Consider the following 19,144-nt stretch of genomic DNA (forward strand, 5'->3'; position numbering starts at 1 on the left):
AATCCCTCGTCTTCCATGTGAGTCGCGTGATGTCTGCAGCCCCCCCCCCCTCCCCCGGCCGTGCGTCTCCTCAGTGGCTATATAAGATATTTATAAGCATTTTGATAGTTTTCTTCCACTCTCTATCATCCGAGGTGAACGCTGTCATGTCGAATTACTCCAATAGCCGCGTCGCCGCTCTCTTCCGCTGTTCACCGAGGCACCGGCACACTGTTTAGACCCACATAGGGTTCGCTCTGAATTATTAATGGTATTCATGTCATTAACCAGCTCTCACAGCCTCCCTATAGCCAAGGACCGCTAGCTTGACGTGGGATAGGAACAGAAAGGCACTAATTTGATTCTCAGCAGTTGTAGCTCAAACCCTCCGTACAAAAATACAATCATTAAATAAATAAAAAACAAAAAGCAACTTGTTGGAGATGCAGCTTAAAACACCAATGCGTGCAGTAATACACATATGAACACATTATGCAAGAGAGATAACGGCACTCATCACACACAGAGCTTTACATCGGGGCCTTGAGGTTTTATTGGGTATAATGACCACTGAGAATATGATTTATTCATGTGAGACAGTGGTATCCGTGGCTGTTTTTGTAGCTATATCATTTACATTGTAGCAGCAGTAAAGCAATACCAATAGCCGTTACTACATGTGCACTTTTTTCTTTAAACATTTTTAATTTGTTCAGATGCGTTTCACCAAAATGACGTATAAATGCGGCTCAATCCAAATCCCAGTAGATCAAGAAGAAGCCTTGTCATCCTCGCTTATACTTCACAAGAACTGTAAGCGCGGCAGGAGAACTCAAGCTGGGAGAAGACTTTAAGATGATTTAGGCCTACAAAGACCAGACACCACGCTCATTTCCACCAAAATACATAGATTTTGTATTATTGATGGTCAGAATTAGGGTAATACGTTAGAAAGTAATGTGTACTTCTTTTTTTTTTTATTAAGTTACATCTTCAAACGTGCAATCGGTTACAAGAAATCGCAAGGAATCGCAAAAGGGTTTTAGCTTTTGGTGACGCCAAAGTATTAAGTTACTTTTCTTGGTAACACTGGTCGTAACAAGTTTCTTTTTCATGGCAGCACTGTTGTAATGTAACAAGTTACTTTTCAAAAGTAACTTGACCCAACACTGCTGAGGGCAGCACAGTGTTCTCTAGACTGCGATGAGAGACGCATCACCATAGGTTCTCCCCTAAGCACAGCATGTACGCAGCATCCATCAAAAACTGTCTCGCTCATCAACCCTCCACTTTGAGTGAGGAGACGGAAGCGAACAAGTTCATCTGAACTGATGTACTTTATATTATGCACTTCTTAGTTTTTGATTGGACGTAGATTGAAAACATCGCAGATTTTCGTATGAGCCAGCAGTCTGTTATAAGTAAACAAAACAACAATAAATTCCTACATTGTACGTTTGTTTGCAGATGTTAACTGCTCAAATACAAAAGCTACTGCATGCGGTGAGCCTTCTGCTTTCTCCCTGTTCTTGTGACTCTCTTGCACACACACACACACACACACACACACACACACACACACACACACACACACAGCGCTGGTGCGGATAGAAAATGGGTTTTGCCAGTGACAATAGGAGATGAATGGAGAAGTGCTCGGAGTAAATGAGGTGATTTCCATGATGAAATAGAGCGATAAAAAGGCAGAGGAGAGATCGCTTTTCCTCTCCCCTCTCCTCCGCTTTGTTGGCCGCCCATTCATCATGACATCATAGTGATCGGGCACACACACACACACACACGCGATAGATGAAGAGGAAACAGACTGTTGAACTGAATTCATCCAAAGGGAAGCAGTTCTGTGCTCAAATCTGCCCGATACTGTATCCCACCTGGAGGTAACCTTGAAGTGAAGAGGGTGATGTCACTCTGGAGTGTTGAGCCGCAACCCGGTGTGTCGGCCCGCATGGGTGAGAGCCGGCCCTGATCCCCTGAGGATTGAAATAAGCCAGCGACAAATTATTTATTGGGGCGAAGGCAGAAGCAAGGACAAATCCGTACCGATGTAAATTCACAGTACCTGTTTGAAAGTGATCTTTGCCCTACAAGGTGAGAGGCTGGAGGGCTTCAGCGTCGGCGGGTTGATCGGTCCGTCCGGCGCTTTGGTCCGAGATGTCTCGACGACTGCTGGCCAGATAAGATTTGGTGTGGACAGTCATTGTCAAAGGAGGATGCGTTTAAATAAACGTTGACCTCATAATCGCAGACATAAATCTGAATGTGTCGCGGCGGCGAAACCTTTGTTTTTCCTCTTGAGCCAAAAATCTGACCAAAATATTGGTCAGACAAAACAAGCAACTTCAAGACTCAAAGAGGGCGCTTTTCACCAAGGAATCAATGAAGCAATTGCTGTATTACTTTATTCATGGTCTCCAGAGGCTGACCCTATTGATTTCTGTGATCCCACATTCTTTGCACTCATTTGTCATTTGCACACAACTCACTGCGAAATGAAATGGGGGCTGATTGGCATTAAAGCACATTGAAGCTCTCCAGAAGAATCCTGTTAAACGTCCATGACCCTCTCCTGTAACGCCAACCTGAGTTCAGACAGAATGAATCCCCATAGCAACTATATTCTCAGAATAGCATAATCATCGGTGTGATGTTCATTCTGTTCAATAGTTTTGTTTAGCAGGTGCTGAACATTGCTGGGCTTTAACATTCTAAGCATTTCTCCCACTTGTGTGACCTCACTGGTGTGCTTTAAGCGCCTCGCTATTGTTCCAAGCCCGCTACGCTGCGTTGCTGTGTGAGTAAATGCAGCTGTTTACCTCCGTAGCCCGGCAACTAAATTGCCACCCAGATTGATGTACGCGGGGAAAAAAACGTACGACCAGTTGGACCCACGCGATGACAACTAAAGGGAGCACGACCCCCAATTTGGGCCGCATAATGGAGACGCATTGTTAGCACTGCAGCTGTTGTGTAAGGCACTTGGTCCCCTGCTGCCTTTGAAAACAATTGAAGAAACTTTAATGATGATGAACGATTTGGTTTTTCCGGTGGTGATACTGATTACCCTCTGAATGCACTTGGACAGTTAAACTGGAATCCATATCAGACCACCTCATTTAGGTGGACGTCGATGTTGTTTCTTGGTCTGATTCTTTTTAAAGTCACTGAAATTACAATGTCAAAAGGCGGCTGCAGTGTCATTTTTATTTTCCATCGCAGCACTTTCGTCAATACGTGGGAGCGCTACATATACTACATGTTGGAGTTCAATGTATCGTTGTCATTTGATTAAAGTTGAAGTCAATGTATCCTGGCAGCAGTCGCTGAGGCTGAAGGATGGTGGAAAGTGTGTGAAGAAACAGGTTGCTTGAGGGGATACCGGAGACTTCAGTCATTTAAAGTCTACGTCTTCATTCTGACAAGCAACAGTGGCTGTGATTAGGAGCGTTTGGCAGGTTTGTGGTGATGGATGTCATATCGCTGTCCCACTGCTCCTCTGATCAAGCACGACTTGGGGAAGAGATACCGGTGTTATGTGGAAGTTTTTAATTTAACAGCTTGTGTTTTACCTGCAGGGTATTTGCCCCACAGGAATCATTTGTATGATTTTTTTCTTCACAGCCTGATGTGATACCATTCTCTCTAGCGGCGCTGCGCATTGATAAACATCTTGTTCAGTTACTCCTGTCATTCAGGAGTGTGGCTGAAGACGTCAGATCAATCTCCAGAGGGAATCTAATTAGAACGTCTGGATTCCAGACATCCGAAAAACTGAAATTTGTCAAGACCTGTGAATGCACCGTGACGGGCTGAACCGCATAGATGTTTTAGATAGCAGAGAGTAGGGCTGAAAAACAGAAGATGGCATGGCTGGGGGATTTTAACAAACTGCAACTTAAGCACAAGTAAATGGCAGCGACATAACAACTTACAAAACACATTTACAACACTATCGAGGCATAAAGACATCATTGACAAGCAGTTGAGGTATTTGTCAGTGTTCAGTGTCCCCCAAATAATGTTTAAATAATATTCCTGTTAACAAATAAATGAATTGCGGTACCACACAATTGAGTATAATTGCGTGTTATACAGCAGTCTATTCAATTCAGCCGCGACTAAAGACAGCCCAAGGTTGGACCAAGGTGTGTGTCCGCAAAATGTCCCCTGCTTTCCGAGTTTGTCCTCATTTCACAAAATCTAGCGTGACTTGTCTTCTCACTGCCAGTAGACTGCAGACCCGTTGTTTCACTCCCACACAGTAAATGAAAGCTGACCATGTAAACGCCACTGAGAGCAAACTTGTTTCTAGACACACATGCAGTCCGTCTCCATCCCGCCGTCACTGCCATTTAATTGCACTTGATATTTAAGCGCTGGAGCAGATCACATTATAAGTGGCACTTCTCTCTGTTTGCGCTGGCGGCGTATTCCATTATACGCTCCTCATTTCCCAAGCTGTCCTTCAGACTGCGTTGAATGTCAGCTGCTCGGGGCATCACGACTCTGTATCAATTATAAGAGTTGAGGCGGCAAAAGGGAATCAGCGGCTGATAGCATCAGCGCAGGCGGGGAAGGGTAGCAGGACGAGCTCGGTGCAGGTAGATAGACGACGGCCGGTGGAAGGACACGGGCAGATGAGCCGAGACAGACTGCGACTCACCTCAGGATGAACTGAGAGACACTGCAGATTCATAGAGAAGTTAATAAGAAATGTAATGCTGAAGGCAAGAAGGGGTAGTTACTGTTGTACTGAAATTAGTTGCACAGGTGGTATTCATTTCTAGCTGTCGCGTACCAATTTCTTTTAATTAAAAGCCGAGATTGATGCTTCCGCTCATTAGTTGTGTGCCCAGTTGACAACACTGCTTTTGTAAAACATGATGCGTTCTAAGGTCGCCTTCTTGGCCTTAATTACAGGTTGTATCACAACGCTAATCAATCACAGTGAACATTCCGTCGCATGTCATTTGTAGTCAGAGTTAAAGGGAACATTCATTATTATTTTTCATTTGAGGTCTTTATATAATTCTGTAGCTTCCCAATGGTGTTCCTTTTGTATTCACATCCAAGCGTGTACATTTTGGTCAAAGTACATAAGTTTTACCATCACAATGCTAAGATATATTCAACGAGCTAGAAGAGTGCGCTGGGTCTCGCAGGTCTTGTAAAATAACGTGACACATGAGCAGTGGTGTTGCACCATTTGGACACAGAACACAGTGCCAATGAGCAGTAATACCACTGGAAATTTGGGAGAATAAATCCACCTTCATTTTTTTTGTCTCTTGAGTGTTAAAGTCTATTTCCCCCCCCCCCAAACAAAATGTATACACCATGTGTCAGAAGAGTGCTGCACCATGCAAAACTGCTGATGTCGTCCATAAAGCAAATATTGGAAAGCTTCCTGAACACCCGGCCCTCCACCATCACTCACATTCATTCGAGAGAATATTGTAATAAGATTCTTCCACACACAAAAGACCAAAGTCAAGCGGTGACAACATAACAAGGTGTATTGATGAGTAAAATAACTGCAATAAGGAAACAGGAAATCATTTGCATGATGATAAAGAGTATTGTGAAGGTTAAAATGAGACTTTTACACCCGGCAGAGTGGAGACACAGTAACATGACAGTTCATGAAATCCTTTCAACAACGCAGCGGCTTGCTTTTTCAGAGTGACTGCGTGTGAAACGACAGTTGGATCTGAGGCGGTGGAGTTTTAGCTCTCTTCAAGGAAACAAGGACAAGACAGCTACTTCAGGATGGATCACAAGGGACACTAAATAACACTGTAAAATACAATGAATGTTGAAGTGAGTGACGATTATATAAAAGAAAGAAACGTATTCACTTCAGTGTATTCGGAGAATGAGGCGCTGCAGAGCAGGACAAAGTGTATGACAGACTAGAGAGAGATTAGGTTTTTATGTGGATGTTTTTTCAGAAGAAGTTTAATAGCCACTGCTACGGTTAAGGTTTTAATTGGGTTTACGTACAAAAGCTACTTGGTTAAAATGGCAGTGTACCATTTTTTTGCTTTAACTTAACATTATTAAGTAAATGTTGATTGCACAATATAATGGCTATAGAATTAAGACAATGATATATGTGTATATATATATATATATATATTAGAATATAATTCTTGCTTTTTTACTTGTGGTCTGGTTTTCTTTGCAAATTTGGAAATTATGGGGGGGAAGTTGAAAAATTGTCTGTTGCCAATAAAAGTTGAGTTAAACCAACATTGAAAGGATGTAAAGGTCAAGGGTGGCTCACACAGGACTTTCACCCAGGATACCGCTGTTCATGTCTTGTAAAAGTCAACTTTCACTTATTTGAATTCAGTCCATAACTTAAAAAAGATAGTTATTTTAAGTCAAACCATGATGTTTTACAAAACTTTACCAAGTAGTTTTGTTTTTGCTTTGTTTTAAATTTACATTGTTTACAAAACTGCGACACTAATACTTTCCCCTCTAAATATAAATAAAAATGCAGTTCAGTTGAATAAAAACATACCTTTGTAAGAGACAGGATTGCTAATTTCTAGTTGAGGGAAAGATCATCATCTTGGTTATTTACTGAAAAAGTCACATCTTTACCTATCGCCGTACACATGTGTATTTTTCTTAGCTCAACCAAATCACATGCTGGACCGAGGTCCAAGTCTTTCCCTTTGTAAACCCAGCACCCACTCCATCCTCCTCCGAACAACTTGTGTCTGATAGGAGGATGTAGCACTTCATAGCCTCGGGGAAATATTGCCAATGAACATAATCTAGGTAGTAATTGTGTTTCCTCCAAAACTTATTAGGCAAAACCATAAAAGGTGATTGTAGGAGCCTATCTAAGAAATCAACAGAACGGAATGCGTTTATTAAGAAACACCTCGAGAAACGTTGTTTTTATTCGACAAAAAATCTATGAAGGGAGCTTTCATATTGATTTGCATCTTGATACATATCAGTTTAATATAATGCAGCTTGTTGTTCATTGGCTCCAGAACCCCATCACGTTAAATCTATTGAAACTGGAGATACCACAGTGAAATCTATAGAACGCTGAATCAATTTCAGTCAGCGGTAAGACAGCATGTGAGATATGACTGATAAAATAAGGTCTAACATAATGAGCAGTTATGATGGACTGAGCTCTTTGATGCGACTGTCTGCATCTGTCGAACAACATGTTGTTCACACACACGGGTCGCCTGGTGGATTCCGATGCACCGACTTCCCGGGACTGATTCCGATGCATCTTTCGCTCTGTAGTTTTGTACGTCGGCTGTCTTACAGCTGGCAGAGCAGACGACGGCGTGTGGATGGTGTCGGACACAGATGTTGCGCCTCTTGCGTGACTGATGTATTTCCAAAGTTAGTTGTCAACGTCTTGTCTTAGAAGAAGACCTGCGATGTCGAGTGAACGCGTGTGAACATGTGTTTGAAGCAGGGGACAGGAGATGGTCTTATTTGTCAGATCAGCGTTGCAGTTGTTGCAGCTTTTTTTTTGTCTGGTTTCATATTTTCAAATTCAAGTACGACTCGACGTTTTACGACGGCAGATTTATGTCACATGTCGCGAGCGCAACAAAACACGCTCACGAGCAAATTGTATTCTTTCCCACCCACAGATATTAACTGCCACTCGCGTGATATAAGACCTCGTGCACGTATTCAACAATCAAGGATTGTGAGTGAGAAACAAAACATGGCCTGTCAACAAACAAGTAAACGGGGCAGCTGTCTTTTTTTGGGGGTTAAAAAGCACTAGAACTTCTTTTTCATTTCCTAACCGATTTCAATCGATTCTATATGTATAAACACAACTTTACACACACACACACACACACATATGTAGTTTTAGGGAATATGATTAGGGTTGAAGATAATTCCTTCACTACATTAGTTCTTCACTGAGTGTGGAAGTAACTTTACATTGAAGTCGAATTTACACGACTTTGGCCAGACATTACAAAACTTTCCACTGAGCATTTCCTTTTTACGTCATGTTTTCAGGGACTGTCGCCATAAATCAACAAGACTATACATGTGCTGCCCAGTAAGCACAGATTTGGTGATTTGCAAGCCAACAGATGTGGAGGTCAACACTGGGCTAAATTCAGTGAAGCGTTAAAGTAGCCAATAAAACAGATACAAGACAAGCATAGAGGACAAAAAAACTACTACGCCCTGTAAAACACACTGAGGCTAAGAGCAGCATTTACTGACGACGTACAGTCGTGCTACAATGACACAATGGAACAAAAGCAATTGAATACGTTTAGAAAAAAGGGAAATATGTTTCTGAACTGTATGCATTGTGCTACCAGAACATTGATTTACGGAGCACAGATGGTGTCGTCACAGCACCATCCAGGAACATATTCAGTGAAGTCTCCCACAAGTACATTAATACAAACGTGTGTTCAGATGACCTGAGGGGTGGACGTATATGTACATGTGTGCGTGTTTGAGCACATGAGTCGGTCAACCGCCGTTGGCCTGGAGGATTTGACCTCTCCTCCTCCTCCTCCGCCTCCGTCCTCCAGCTGCTCTCTGCTGTCAGAGGGAACCAGAGGGGCTGGCCTTAATTACGGCGAAGAGGTTGACTGGGACACTGACGCAGGACGTGGCGGTGGCGTCTCCGGGCCGGGGTCGAAACAGGGCACGTCCCGCTCCCTTTTGCCGCATCCGCAGACAATGAGAGCTGTTGCAGACCATCTGCTGCCGATGCCCTCCTAATAGTCGCCGGCTCAGGGACAAATAACTCTCCAGCCTTCTCCTCGGCTGCTTCACTGTCACTTTGCTGTTCCTCCCGCTGGGCCCCATGCTGACACATCTACCTTTCAGGAGAACGGGGCACAGCAGCAGCGGGGGGCATGTAAAAATATTTACAGACTCAATTAAAAATGGGAGTCTCTAAAGCTAGCTTTAAGCAAAACCTAACCATACTGGGCTTGTTGACCTGATGTAAGTAACTAATAAGGTGGATAATGTCAGTGAAATTACAGTTGTTGGAAGTTTTTTCAATTGAACATCTTTTCAAACTGTGAAAAATACGATATAATTTGACAGGGATTTTATTAGATTCTACTTTTTTCTGCAAGTAATGAAATGACAAATGAAATTAATAAAACATAGTTTGATAAAATCGTACATTCTGTCCACAGCTGTCTCAACTAGTTCAACTTTGTCACCCAAGAAGGAGCTAAAGTGTGAAAGCAGCAGATGCACAAAAGTGTCAAAGGTTGTGTTTTTCCCACCAGACTCACATTTCAGTGGCTTTGCCGGTGTCTCACAGACATGCACTGAAAATGTCTCCGACTTTCGCACTGTCAAAGGAAATCAAAAGCAACAAGAGGAAACAAATGTGTCAAGAGTATTTTATTTTAGTCATTTCATTTTTTTTAACAGGCTTGAAACACAGTGACAACATTAGCATTCAATTGAAGTTGTGCTTTTGGCCACCCGGTGAGTGCAAGTCCAACATTCACATTTTATTCAATTTTTTTTTTGCTGACAGCAGGTTGATGAGATCCAAAACATGTTAAAATACTCCATAGAGGTGAAGGGGACCTGCAGCGTCATGTGACAATTTGCTGTCGGTTCATCACCACGAACAATCCCTTTACATTACATTCAGATTACAGTGCTGATGTGATCCATAGGTAACATAACACATATTGAACAGAGCAGCTGTATATCTGATATTCATTTGTAGTTACTGAGTGAAGTTTTCATTCTACGTACACATGTCTCAGCTCTGCTCTTCCGTCTCGTTGCTCAGGTTAACAGTTGGTGACCTTTCTTTTTGTTTGATGCATTAAATTGTGTTTTAACGTTGGATATGCTGCCGTGTTTGTTGTAGTTCAAATATAACTGCAGATTTAGGGTTTGAACGATTGAAATTTATTGATTTTAATTATCCCCAACAATTTTCACCTCAAGTGAACGTAGCACACGTTTTTTGCACCAGTAAAAAAAACAGTCTCTCTACTGTTGGATGGGAAAAATAATGAAGCTAATTAAACGCTCCCACGCTGTGTTGTCAAATATTTATACCCAAATATTGGCTCCCCTGTCAAATGATTACTGCCTGTCATCGATTAAGTCACAACAAGTGCTACGCTGCTACTGATGTCTCACAGGTTCTTTTTGCATCTTCATCGCTCTGATTTTCTGTCTCACATTTTGTTCCCTCTGTCTACCTTCCCCCCCCGGTTTCCTCTTGTATTTGTGTTTTCCATCTCGGCCCGTCTCTCTTCGTCTTCCTCCGTCATTTTCCGTGATGTGCAGTGAGTCGGAAAGATTTTGATTTACCGTAGTTCCCCAAAACATGCCAGGATAATAGCAGCTCCACAGCCACTAGCTTCCTATTGGTTTCTTTCCCTATTAGCTACACAAGCTATTACAAGGTGGCTGGTGGGATGTCAATGACATCAGTCAGGTTGTTCCCTGCGATGCATCACCGTTGCCGAGCAACTGGTTACGAATATGTTGAATATGGCCTATAATCTGAAACAAGCTTTAATCTGGACTTGCATAATACTATGTAGATGACCTTCCTGATACATTTGTTTGTGTGTGTGTGTGTGTGTGTGTGTGTGTGTGTGTGTGTGTGTGTGTGTGTGTGTGTGTGTGTGTGTGTGTGTGTGTGTGTGTGTGTGTGTGTGTGTGACACAGTGAGAGCTAAATTCAACCATCTGCTGCTGTGCCCGTCCCACAGTCCTGGGTCCTGGGTCAGTCAAGGGTGTGCCGTGTGTTTGTGAGCCTGACACAGCTCATGGAACAGTAATGCATGCTGGCTTTGCCTGGGGGGGGGGAAGGCAAAGTACAAAACAGTAGATCTGGTCGACACAAAATGTGGCCGATGTCGACGAAACACACAAAATGCAGATTGTTTTGCGTGTTGTCTGTGTGTTTTTGGAGCAGAGTTTTTCTGGAGGTTCTGTTCATCGAGTTATCGACGTTTCCCGAGAGCAACTTGTAAACTTGCTTTTTGTCATCTTAAACCAGTACAGTTTAAACATGTGTTTTTATGATTGCGTTCTCTAATCAGAGGGGAAAAGTTTAAATATTTAGTCTGTGTTGGTGTCGGCGAGCTAATCCTTGGTCTCATCGTGTACAGTCTGTTTCCGACTTCATCACGGTGGACAGCAGACATGTTTACCAAGTCTTTATGTGTTGGCAAAACCTGTTCTCACTCCCAACTCGTCAAATACTGTCGCTTGGTCCGTGGCCTTCGGCCTCTGATACCAACACAGCGAGGCACGCTTTAGTGTCTGTATGAGACCCGCCGGGGTTTCAGTGAACTCCAATGTAAACCCATCCTCAGTATCAACGGTCAGAGCAACTGGCGTAGTATGAAGAGAGAGAAAGTCCACTTCGGGAGGTCGGGGTGGATGGTTGGGTCAAACAGACACTGACTTTCACCTAGGAGACCACTGTTTGGGTCCCCAACAGGTAAACACTGTTAGCTCTGACAACTGTTCGCGCACCTTTAGCTATGAGGCGCCGTCTCATGAGTCGCCATGTTGAGGACCGTTGAGAGGCAACCAAAATGCTTCCAATCTCGTATTATGAACCTAACACCACACAGACAAGTTACGTAACAAACATATCTATTTTAACCCGAACCGTTATCTTTTCCAAAGCCTGGAAAACCTTAAAAAATCTGAATAAGCGCAAACTGACAGGCTGTCCCTGACACGCCCATTACCTTGAGCTATATCGTTCAAAGAGTAGGTCCACTGACCAAGAGTAGACCAGAGACTGGATTGAGTCCGTCTTCTGTGATATACATCTCTCTGCCTCCGCAAAGCAAGTTAAGTTTGAGTGTCGGGTTTCACTTGCAGCAATACGTCCTCGGCTGTGCAGTTATCCGTTAAAAACTGCACCGCCTTCTCCTGCCTGGGTTTATTTCAGTGTGTGGGCACTCAGGAATACTTTTCTAATCTTTGCAGTAAATATACCCGTGTGAGCACACACACACACACTGTCATAGGTAAACTGTTCCTCTCTGTCTGACAGAAGGACTCTGTCACAGTTTCGGTCTTCAGAGTGTCTTCCTGAAAGTCTGTCAGTGTGCAGCTCTGTGAATGGCAGCCCCTCATTGGAGTTGCGGAGCGACAGGATGATTAAACCACACTGCTTCAGAACCACACCATCATTCAGTCGTCCTACCCACGAGCTGCTCTCTGACGTGCAGCGTGTTCCTGTGCAGGCTCCAATCTGCTCAACCAGAGCACTTCCTGCTCTGTATGCGTGCTCCAGAAGGACACGGTTGCCGATAAGAGCCGCTGCTCTCTAAGGGCTCTCTAATTTATTGCATCCGTGGTTCTTTTTCCCCTCTGACTCCAAGAGGGGACACGCAGCATCCTTCGCTGCGTGTTGATTGTTGTTGTTTGTTGTGTTTGGTTTGTTTACAGCACGGTAAGATAAGGGAGTTGAGTCACTGAGTTCAGCCATTTGAGGCCTCTGCGCGCCCTCATTGTGGAGATGAAACCCCCGTCATGAAAATAATTTAGTCCTCTACGTGACTCAGTCTGCATTAAAAGTTATTTTCAAATTTGTGCCGGTAGTCTTTAGTTCCCGCTGCGGCAGGAAGAATGCAGCATAGTGGGAGATATGCAGGCTCACTTTCCTTCCACACAAGTTGAAGTCGTTGAAAGCAACGCTGTGTATGAGACTCAATTATCACGGCACGTGCTGTAATTGCTGGATGAGATTAATTTCATCCTTCAGAGGAGGCCATTTCCCTTCATCTACGTGGGGATAAAAGTCCATCACACGAGAAGAAATGTTTCACTTTCATTTCCCTGTGTATGAGGGAGATTTTTCATATCGGCACGGCATTACATTACACTCTGTCGGCTGTCAATCACCTGACACACACACACACACACACACACACACACACACAATAAGAAATAAGTGTCCCCAGAAAAAAATAAATACAATTATTTCAAAAAGTTTCTTAACCAATATATCCGCTGAGGCAGAACAGTGTGGTGTCCAACTGGAATCCTACAATTGAGCTTGATAATCATATATATATATGTACCATGCATGCATTGCAGTAGCATCAGAAAATTATTAGAACGATTGATAAGATTTTAGATTTTGCTGCATTTGCACCAGAGAGACAGGATTCCTGTGGGGATGAATGAATGAATGAATGAATGAATTTTATTTATATCGTGCTTTTCACAGACAGTAGTATCACAAAGTGCTTAAGTGATCAGTGTCTAATGATGAATATCGGAGATTCGAGTCGCCACCAAAATCAAATCAATAGTTCCGCTGCCAAACAACATTCAAAATTCAAACTAAATTCCACAGAAGTCTGATGGAGTTTTTGAAAACACCCCGCTGAGTGAGAGACAACTGACAACTGGAAAGAAAATTGATTCATTTTTCTGAGTTGATGAGTGTTAGAAACGTTTAGGAAACACAGAGTCGCACGCAAATACACCCGCCAAGCGCCGCAATTTTAATACTTCACAAAGGTATTTATCTCTTCATTGTGTTTCCATCTCTCTCATTCTGAGGCAGCATCCTCTTACAGTTGTCTTCAAACGGACCAACAAATGCTCAAAGAGACTGATCAGCTGCAGTGACTGAGGTCCTGGACCACCCCCACACAATGTGGGATGATTAGAGTACACAAAATAAAGGCGTTTCTGTTAGCAGGGCACAATATTGCTGTTGGATAGGAAGCTGTGTCCATTAAACTCTGTATAGTATGCAGATACTAGTGTGCACATGCACTACCTCATACTGTACACACACAAAACACAAAATAGTATGAAGGGTCTTCTCTCTTTCTGCCTCACAGCATCCAAACACTCAACATCCAGACACACAGTCTTTGTCCCTCCCAAACACAAAAAAACGCACAAGGGGATGAGCTGGCGCACACACGTACACACACACACACACACACACACACACACACATGCACACTGAGAGTCCTATCCTGCCTTATTTTTAGCTGTCCCTCTCCCCAGCCCTGACCTACATCACAGCATGAATAAAGCAGCAGAGATAAAGAAACTGAGCTCAGAGGGAGGAGGTGGGAGGAGGAGGTCTGGGAGGGGAGGGAGGGAGAGAGAGAGAGAGAGAGAGAGAGAGAGACACACCGGCAAATCCAGGAATATGAATTCCCCCCTGTGTGAAATGACAGATCCAGTTCTGTCAGCAGACCTCACCTGCTACGACGCTCCCAGTGGAGGCTGCATAGGGCGAACTACTTGACAGTAGACGCTTTTCCCACTTTCTCTCGACTTTGAATTATTGAGGCCACGAATCTGCGACATCACAGGCCGGCCGTCATCGGGCTTTAACCACACTTTCGCCCTCATAAGGGGTCATCAAATGAGGGTAATTCGTGGCAGAGTTGTGCTTCAGAACGCGATGGCAATTGGATTAAGGTATTGCTTTGCAGCCTCAGAGCACTCGACTCAGTTCCCTGTTTTTGATGTAGCAGATCAATGCTTCTTATGCTGAAGGCCGGCGAGGCTTTGTTCGCCTGAATACACGATTCGTCTCTCTTTGATTGTGTAATTCAACACTCCTACTGTACACTCTCCAAGGATGAAATTTGCCGGGAAAAAACCTCTGGGTGTTGCATGTAAGTCAATTACATACTTCATACAAATTCATTCTGTTGTACGGGGGGGGGGGGGGGGTGTGAGCTGAAAACCTCAAAGCTGGAATGTATTTATCCAAGGAGAGGATATGGAAATACTCTCCTCACTCTCTCCTTCCCTTAAGTGTGGCATACAGAGTCCCTTAAGTGGTGGAAAGGCCTGTTAGCCTCAGGAAACTGGTTCTCTGCTGCTCACATCCACATAAATACTCTGTGCTGTACACACACACACACACACACACACACACACACACACACAAATTTAGACCCTTCTGCATAACACCTCCCTTGTGTGTTTCCGATCCAATTTCATCAGCAGTCATCCAGCTCAGCTAATGCCTCCCTGCGCTCTGTGTTTCAATGCTCATACAATGTCTTTCAAGCTACATTAGGAGAAGAGAGAGTCTGTGTATGAAGAGCGAGGCTCTAATGTATCATATCAGCTGGACATTATCGACGGCAGGAAAGATGCTTTTTCTCTCATCTCCTCTCATCTCCTCTCCTTTTCTGTCTGCTCATCTCCAAACAATCCTTTGAAAAAGTTGTCTTGTTTATCCGTGTGATTGATGAGTGAGGGCAATGTTTGGATGACAAAGACTCAAAATAATAACTGTAAGCAACAAGGTGACACGCAGACACCAGGCTTTAGTGACAGTGTTGAAACAGTTCAGTGAGCTTCGTCAGTCGCCCGAGGAATCACTCTGTGTCCTGAGTGTGTCTTTGGAGAACTGTCGGGGAGTTATTAATCCACTCTCTTTGCTCTGTTTGTCCTCAGATATTGATGAGTGTGCGACCCAGATGCATTACTGCCAGTCCAACACGGTGTGTGTCAACCTGCCCGGCAGCCATCGCTGTGACTGTCTGCCTGGCTTCATCAGAGTGGATGAATACTCCTGCACCGGTACGTCTGCATGCGTGCAACATCATAACTGGCTCATCAGATGATCTTATTACATAATGGCACACTCAAACACACACTTTCAACTCGGCCTGTCACGATAATTACGTTATTAACTTATTGTACCATATACGGAGATGACCTCAATCATTTTAATGTTGTCGACTAATCGTACGATATATGGTCGAGTTTTTTAGGTTTTACGTTATCGAATTATCGTACAATGTAATGACCTCAATCATGTTGACTAAAATGACTCATTGTACCATGTATGGACATGACCACAATCATTTTGAGCTGGTCTCAACTTCTTTCAGCGTTCCAATGATCAGTAAAGCGTCGGCGAATGATATATTTTTTGTTTCACCCGATTCCGTTGGGTCTGAATTAATGCCATCAGATCCCGTCGCTGCCTCAGGACATAACTATGTCAACAAGCACTTGAATCAAGGAATTGTGTTGCTTTGGTCGCTTGTAGTGTGAACATAGCATTAGTCCTCAAGTTCGGAGGGTGCGCATTGGAATTCAGCCATTGTTTACTCAAGTTAGCATTTAGCTCAAAGCACCATATGAGCCTCACAGCCCGCTATCCTCTTTGTCAGTTTTGCCCCTCGATGTGTTTAAAATGGTAACTTCTGTCAACTGCCAGCCACATTTTGCTGCAACTGCAAAACTGTATCTTTATTCACCAATTTCACCAACATGTGTACCTAATTTTAACAACACAATGCAAATGTTCCGTGGAAGTTTATCTCCGCGGCTCAAGCTATTTCTCAACATACAGTGCGGCGACGCCTGTTCTGGTGTGCAGTGTTTTTCCTGGGCAGCAGCTCAGAGCAACGTGTTTTCTCCAGGGTGAGTAGGATGTGCTTGGTTGCTGCTCAGTGTTTCTCCAGAGAAGTGTTCTTTAATTGGCTCAGAGTTGGCAGCCACACGGGGACAGGGATCCAGAGACAATCAATCTATTTTCCAGCTTGTAAACTGTCCTGGCTGCTGACTGGGAGCCCTCGGAGGCTGCTCTATATCTGCGGGAGAGATAAATCCCCTCTCTGTCTCCTTCTCCCCCTTTCAGCTTGTCCTCCAGCTTCTTCTCGAGGGCTTCAGATCCCTTGCATGAATGAATGTAACACGGAGTTGGCGCACACTGACGCGATTGGACATTAGCTTCTGTATTTGGTGCGTTGTGCTGAAGTCTGCATTGTTCTTCTTTATTGTGTCTGGATCTGCGGAGGTTTCTGGTCGAGATATTGTTGTCGCTGCATTACGCAGGACACACACAGACGCAGTGGAAATCAGTTTCTGGTTCCATCAAGCCATTAGCGAGGAGAGTGTAACCTCGGGAAGTCCAGCAGCTGCTCTGTATGGGGTGTGAGGTTTTATTATTAATCATTCTGTTAATTGGTAGAGCTGCGAACAGGTAGGAAACAAATGAATACCATACAAAAATGAAAGCCTGACTAATCCTCAGTACCATACATTTAGGCAAATATTGTAGTTGCCTGATGCTATTATACCCCTTTAACACCCACCCTCTTCTGCCTAGTAAAAAAAAAATTGGACTTTTGTTGATTGTTCATACCCTTGCGATTGATTTGGACATAAAGTTTTCAAGGATTTTTCCAACGTTTTTTACTGCCGGACTGCTTTGTTGGTGGGAGATGCAATATTTATTAGGTTTCAGGTTTATGGGCTGCTGTGATTTGTAGCTGGAACACTTAAAGAGCCTTTACTTTTTTTTTTTTTAAATGACCAGTTTATGGAAAAGGGTATTACATGTTTATTTTCAACTTTCCACTGTACTATCAGTCTGTGAAGCAGTCTGCTCTACATGCATCGTGCTGGCATCCTGCAGGCGCAGCAGGTTTACGATTGTAGCGTCATCGCAATCAAAATTTAAAGACACCAACAAGGCAAAACTATTCAGTTATAATAATTGGGTACCAATAGGGTGACATTAATGGGGTAATAATCTGATAATAACATGGTAATGTAGGTTGATATTTTCACAATTGTATAGGTTTCTGTCAGCATTGCTGTCTCAAACTCACATGAAAAGTCTTTGAAGTCAAAATGTATTGATGTGAATCCACAATGCATCCTCTGACTGTTTTATGTTTTCTGCTCAGCGGGGAGTGACCGTACGGTGACGTCTCGTATGTTTCCTCCGTCAGATATGAAGAACACACCACCCGTTGCAATCAAGCAGAGCTAAGACAAGGACTGCAGGAGACTTGTGTTTGATGAGAATCACTGCCTGCAGTATTCGTGCAATGTGTTCCTGCCGTTTAGCTTCAGGCCAGTGTGTGTGTGTGTGTCTCCATGGACAGTCCACCGCTCTTGGCTTCGTCCACCCACACACTTACCTCACATCACTGTAGGCACCACACGGCCTACGGATTTACCCTCAATATTACAGTCCACGCGGCTCCTCCCTCAGAGGAATAAAATGCCACCTATTGCAGTTTTTACGCGACACATCGTGCATCACCTTTGGCATTGGGCACTCTCGGCCTCATCTTTCTCTGTCTCCCCTCGCTGGCAGGGGAGCCTGTCCTTTTGTGAGAACGGCTCCCTGTAAACAACATAGGAAGCTGCACGGTAATTGTGGTTCCACTTGATTTCACCCCGATGGAAGCAGCTCAGCAGCTCTGGGGAGACAGTGGACGGACAGAGGGAAGAAGCGCGGTGGCAGTAAGTGTGAGGTTCCGCATCGCCCCTTTCTTAAAGCGCCACAGAGCTGTCACAGCCGTGTGTCTGGCAGCACACATCAGCTCACCGTTGAGTTTTGAGGACTGGAAAAACTTAACCGGCTATTGGGTGCATATTCAGAGAGAGGTATTTTTAAATAAATATTTATATTCAAGTATAAAACATCTATTATGATTGTATATGTGTTGAGCTTCGACCCAGGGTTTACCCTCAGTCTTTATGCTAAATAGTGAGCTGAATCACATTAGCAATTTCTACCTTGGAAGGTCATAATGATCTCTGACTTCATGTGTTGGTGGATAATAGTTGTCCGCCAAAGGTAATTGTGGAAATGGTTGTCCGACTCCCACTGTGTGCTGATCGTAATATCTCTGGGTTTTTAAAGGAATTGTTTTCTACATTCAGCAGACGCTGATAAGGTTTGCACTTAGAGATTAAACCGCTGGAATGAGAGGTTAAAGGTCGCTGCTTCCTCTCGGCTCCGTCCTTTAAATAAACTCCGAAAGCAGGTTCAGCTCGGGCCTGGAGATAAAGTGCACGGTAGCCATTTTTTAAAATGAGTTCCTCATCTCGTAGAAGCTGCAGCTTTGTACACTGGGTGAAGACATTGAAACTCTCTAATAGAGTAAAGAGCTCACTGACTGCCAGGCTGCAGCTTTTATGCTCTCAGTGGCCTAAAGACACCGTAGTGTAAGAACTGTTAACATTGCCAGTATTGCTGGCTGATAGTAGTCTTCCACCAAAGTCTTGGTATTCCCTCATTGTGGGCAGACATTCAAAAATAGGTTTCAGTACATGACAGTAATACTTCCTGGAACACCCATGTCTGTATTTAATTATAAGCATACTTATAATGCATTATAATCTACTTATAGCACTGT

General features: G+C 43.7%; 1 protein-coding gene across 1 annotated transcript in view; it reads left to right on the forward strand.

Annotated features, from left to right (window-relative positions):
* LOC306794967 (protein kinase C-binding protein NELL1-like) overlaps positions 1 to 19,144 on the forward strand; it is a gene marked incomplete at both ends in the record, with an annotated part of 180,531 nt that overhangs the window by 121,747 nt on the left and 39,640 nt on the right. Inside the window, 1 exon segment of the mRNA XM_079293263.1 lies at positions 15,432 to 15,557. Within this exon segment, the coding sequence (XP_079149389.1) occupies positions 15,432 to 15,557 (126 nt within the window).

This window comes from Melanostigma gelatinosum (assembly GCF_949748355.1).
Source record: "Melanostigma gelatinosum genome assembly, chromosome: 2".
NCBI classification, from domain to species: domain Eukaryota; kingdom Metazoa; phylum Chordata; class Actinopteri; order Perciformes; family Zoarcidae; genus Melanostigma; species Melanostigma gelatinosum.